At 50.3% G+C, this 2767-nt stretch overlaps 1 protein-coding gene across 4 annotated transcripts in view; it reads left to right on the plus strand.

Annotated features, from left to right (window-relative positions):
* Window positions 1–2767, plus strand: part of PLAT (plasminogen activator, tissue) — a 49568-nt gene that overhangs the window by 34103 nt on the left and 12698 nt on the right. For 2 of the 4 annotated variants that reach the window (XM_012001558.1, XM_012001557.1), the window contains 3 exons: window positions 405–542; window positions 1465–1575; window positions 1908–2082. In XM_012001558.1, the coding sequence (XP_011856948.1) occupies window positions 405–542; window positions 1465–1575; window positions 1908–2082 (424 nt within the window). The remainder of the gene's footprint in view (window positions 1–404; window positions 543–1464; window positions 1576–1907; window positions 2083–2767) is intronic. The other 2 variants (XM_012001560.1, XM_012001559.1) reach the window with 2 other exon arrangements.

The following is a 2767-nucleotide window of genomic DNA, read 5'->3' on the forward strand; positions in this document are numbered from 1 at the left end:
GCAATCTCAGCTCACTGCAACCTCCACTTCCTGCGTTCAAGCGATTCTCCTGCCTCAGCCTCCTGAGTAGCTGGGATTACAGGCACCTGCCACCATGCCTGGCTAATTTTTGTATTTTTAGTAGAGACAGGGTTTCACCATGTTGGCCAGGCTAGTCTCTGAACTCCTGACCTCAAGTGATCCGCCCACCTCGGCCTCCCAAAGTGCTGGGATTACAGGCGTTAGCCACCATGTCCAGCCAGTATTCGTTATCTTTTTGTCTTCCAGTTGTGCCTCTTCAATAAGGGAGTATGCAATGGAGTCTATAGAAAGCAAGTGAGGGAGTTTTCTCAGTAGGTCCAAGGGTGGTAAGTCATTTCATCTTGAGTCATACTCTAATGAGGCTGGCCTGTCTTTTCTCATAGTGATCTGCACAGATGAGAAAACGCAGATGATATACCAGCAACATCAGTCATGGCTGCGCCCCGTGCTCAGAAGCAACCGGGTGGAATACTGCTGGTGCAACAGTGGCAGGGCACAGTGCCACTCAGTGCCTGTCAAAAGTACGTACTGAGGCTGCGAGGTGGCGCATGCCTGTGATCCCAGCACTTTAGGAGGCCAAAGTGGGAGGATCACTGGAGCTCGGGAGTTCAAGACCAATCTGGGCAACATAGCAAGTCCCCTCTCTCTACAAAAAATAAAATTAGCCAGACCTGGTATGTAGTCCCAACTACTTGGGAGGCTGAGGTAAAAGGATCACTTGAGCCCAGGAGCTGGAGGCTGCAGTAATCTATGATTGTGCCACTGCACTTCAGCCTCGGTGACGGGGCAAGCTCCCATCTCTAAAACAAAACAAAACAACACAACACAAACAAAAACAAAAACACAGAAAAGCCCAGTACAAATCGACTTTAAGCTGAGGCTTCGAGTTCAGGGATCCAGTCTCATGAGCCCTGTCCTTCATGGTCCCCAGCAAGTTCAAATCTTCAAAAGGAGCCTCCAGGCCTGTTCGGCCTTAGGCAAAGATGAAGGTATAAGCAGAAAAGGGAGCAAGACCAAGTGACCTTGGGCAAATGCCCAATTGCCTCAGTTTCCTCAGCTGTAAAGAGGCAGGAATAACAGTACACACTTCATGGTTTGCTGTGAGGATTAAATTAGCTAATTTTTGTAGACTGTACAACAGTGCCTGGCACGTAGAGCACATTCTTAATATTTTAACTCACATCATCCTTGGAGCTGCTTTGAAAGTACAGGGGACCCTTGAACAACACTTGTCTGACCTGCAGGGTCCACTTATGCATGGATTTTTTTCAACCAAAGGCAGGATGAAAACAGTATTTGTAGGATGCGGAACAGTATTTGTAGTGTGTTGCACACTGCGGGACTTGAGTGTGTGTGGATTGTGGTAGACAGGGCTCCTGGAACCATGGCGCGAGCACACAGAGGGAGGCTGTCATTAGGGGCTTCCTTGTTCATACTCAACAGGTTGCAGCGAGCCAAGGTGTTTCAATGGCGGCACCTGCCAGCAGGCCCTGTACTTCTCAGATTTCGTGTGCCAGTGCCCTGAAGGATTTGCTGGGAAGCACTGTGAAATAGGTGAGTAGGTGGGAGCATGTGAGAGGAGCTGAAATCCCACCTCCCCAGTTCTCCCCCACAGGAAGGAAAGGTAGGGTGCGGATGGCAGGGCCAAGGGTGGGGGCCAGGGACAGCACAGGCGCTTCTGCCATGGGTCGGGAAGCACAGTGCCAGGCAGCAGGCAGAGCCCAGGTGTGAACCTGGATCCAGGCTGGCACCCTCACCGCCCAGCCTATGGCTTCCCAGCCAGCCTGCGTCAGGCCTGGGGGATGACAGGGCAGAGAGGGGAGCCTCCTGAGGGCTAAATGAAAGGGGATTCCCATGTGAGGCATCCGTGCCCTGCTTTCCATCAGATACCAGGGCCACGTGCTACGAGGACCAGGGCATCAGCTACAGAGGCACATGGAGCACAGCAGAGAGCGGCGCCGAGTGCACCAACTGGAACAGCAGCGCACTGGCCCAGAAGCCCTACAGCGGGCGGAGGCCTGACGCCATCAGGCTGGGCTTGGGGAACCACAACTACTGCAGGTGAGGGCACATCCCCCAGGAGGGTTTCCCCCCGTAAGAAGCTGCTATGGCTGGGGAAAGATTCTGTCAGATCTGTCAGGGTTCTCCCAAGAAACGTAACCAATATAGGATAGATTGATCGATGGATGGATGGATGGATGGATGGATGGATGGATGGATGGATGGATAGATGGATGGATGGATGGATGGATGGATGGATAGATGGATGGATGGATGGATGGATGGATGGATGGATAGATGGATGGATGGACAGATGATAAATAGATGATAGATGGATAGATGATAGATGATAGACAGATGATAGGTGATACATTGATAGATAATAGATGATTGATAGATGATAGATTAGATAGATGATAGATACATAGATGATAGATAGTAGATGTAAGATGATAGATGATAGATAGATAGATGACAGACAGATAGATGATAGAGAGATAGGAGAGAGAGAAAGAGAGGAGAGTGTGTGTGAACCCAAAGTATCTGAGACAGGTCTCAATCAATTTAGAAAGTTGATTTTGCCAAGGTTAAGGACACCCCTGTGACACAGCCTCAGGAGGTCCTGAGGACATGTGCCCAAGGTGGTCAGGGCACAGCTTGCCTTTAGACATTTTAGGGAGTCATGAGACATCAATCAGCATGTGTGAGGTGTACATCCGTTTGGTCTGGAAAGGTGGGATAACTT

This window comes from Mandrillus leucophaeus, unplaced genomic scaffold (genome assembly GCF_000951045.1).
Source record: "Mandrillus leucophaeus isolate KB7577 unplaced genomic scaffold, Mleu.le_1.0 Scaffold664, whole genome shotgun sequence".
In the NCBI taxonomy this organism is placed as follows: domain Eukaryota; kingdom Metazoa; phylum Chordata; class Mammalia; order Primates; family Cercopithecidae; genus Mandrillus; species Mandrillus leucophaeus.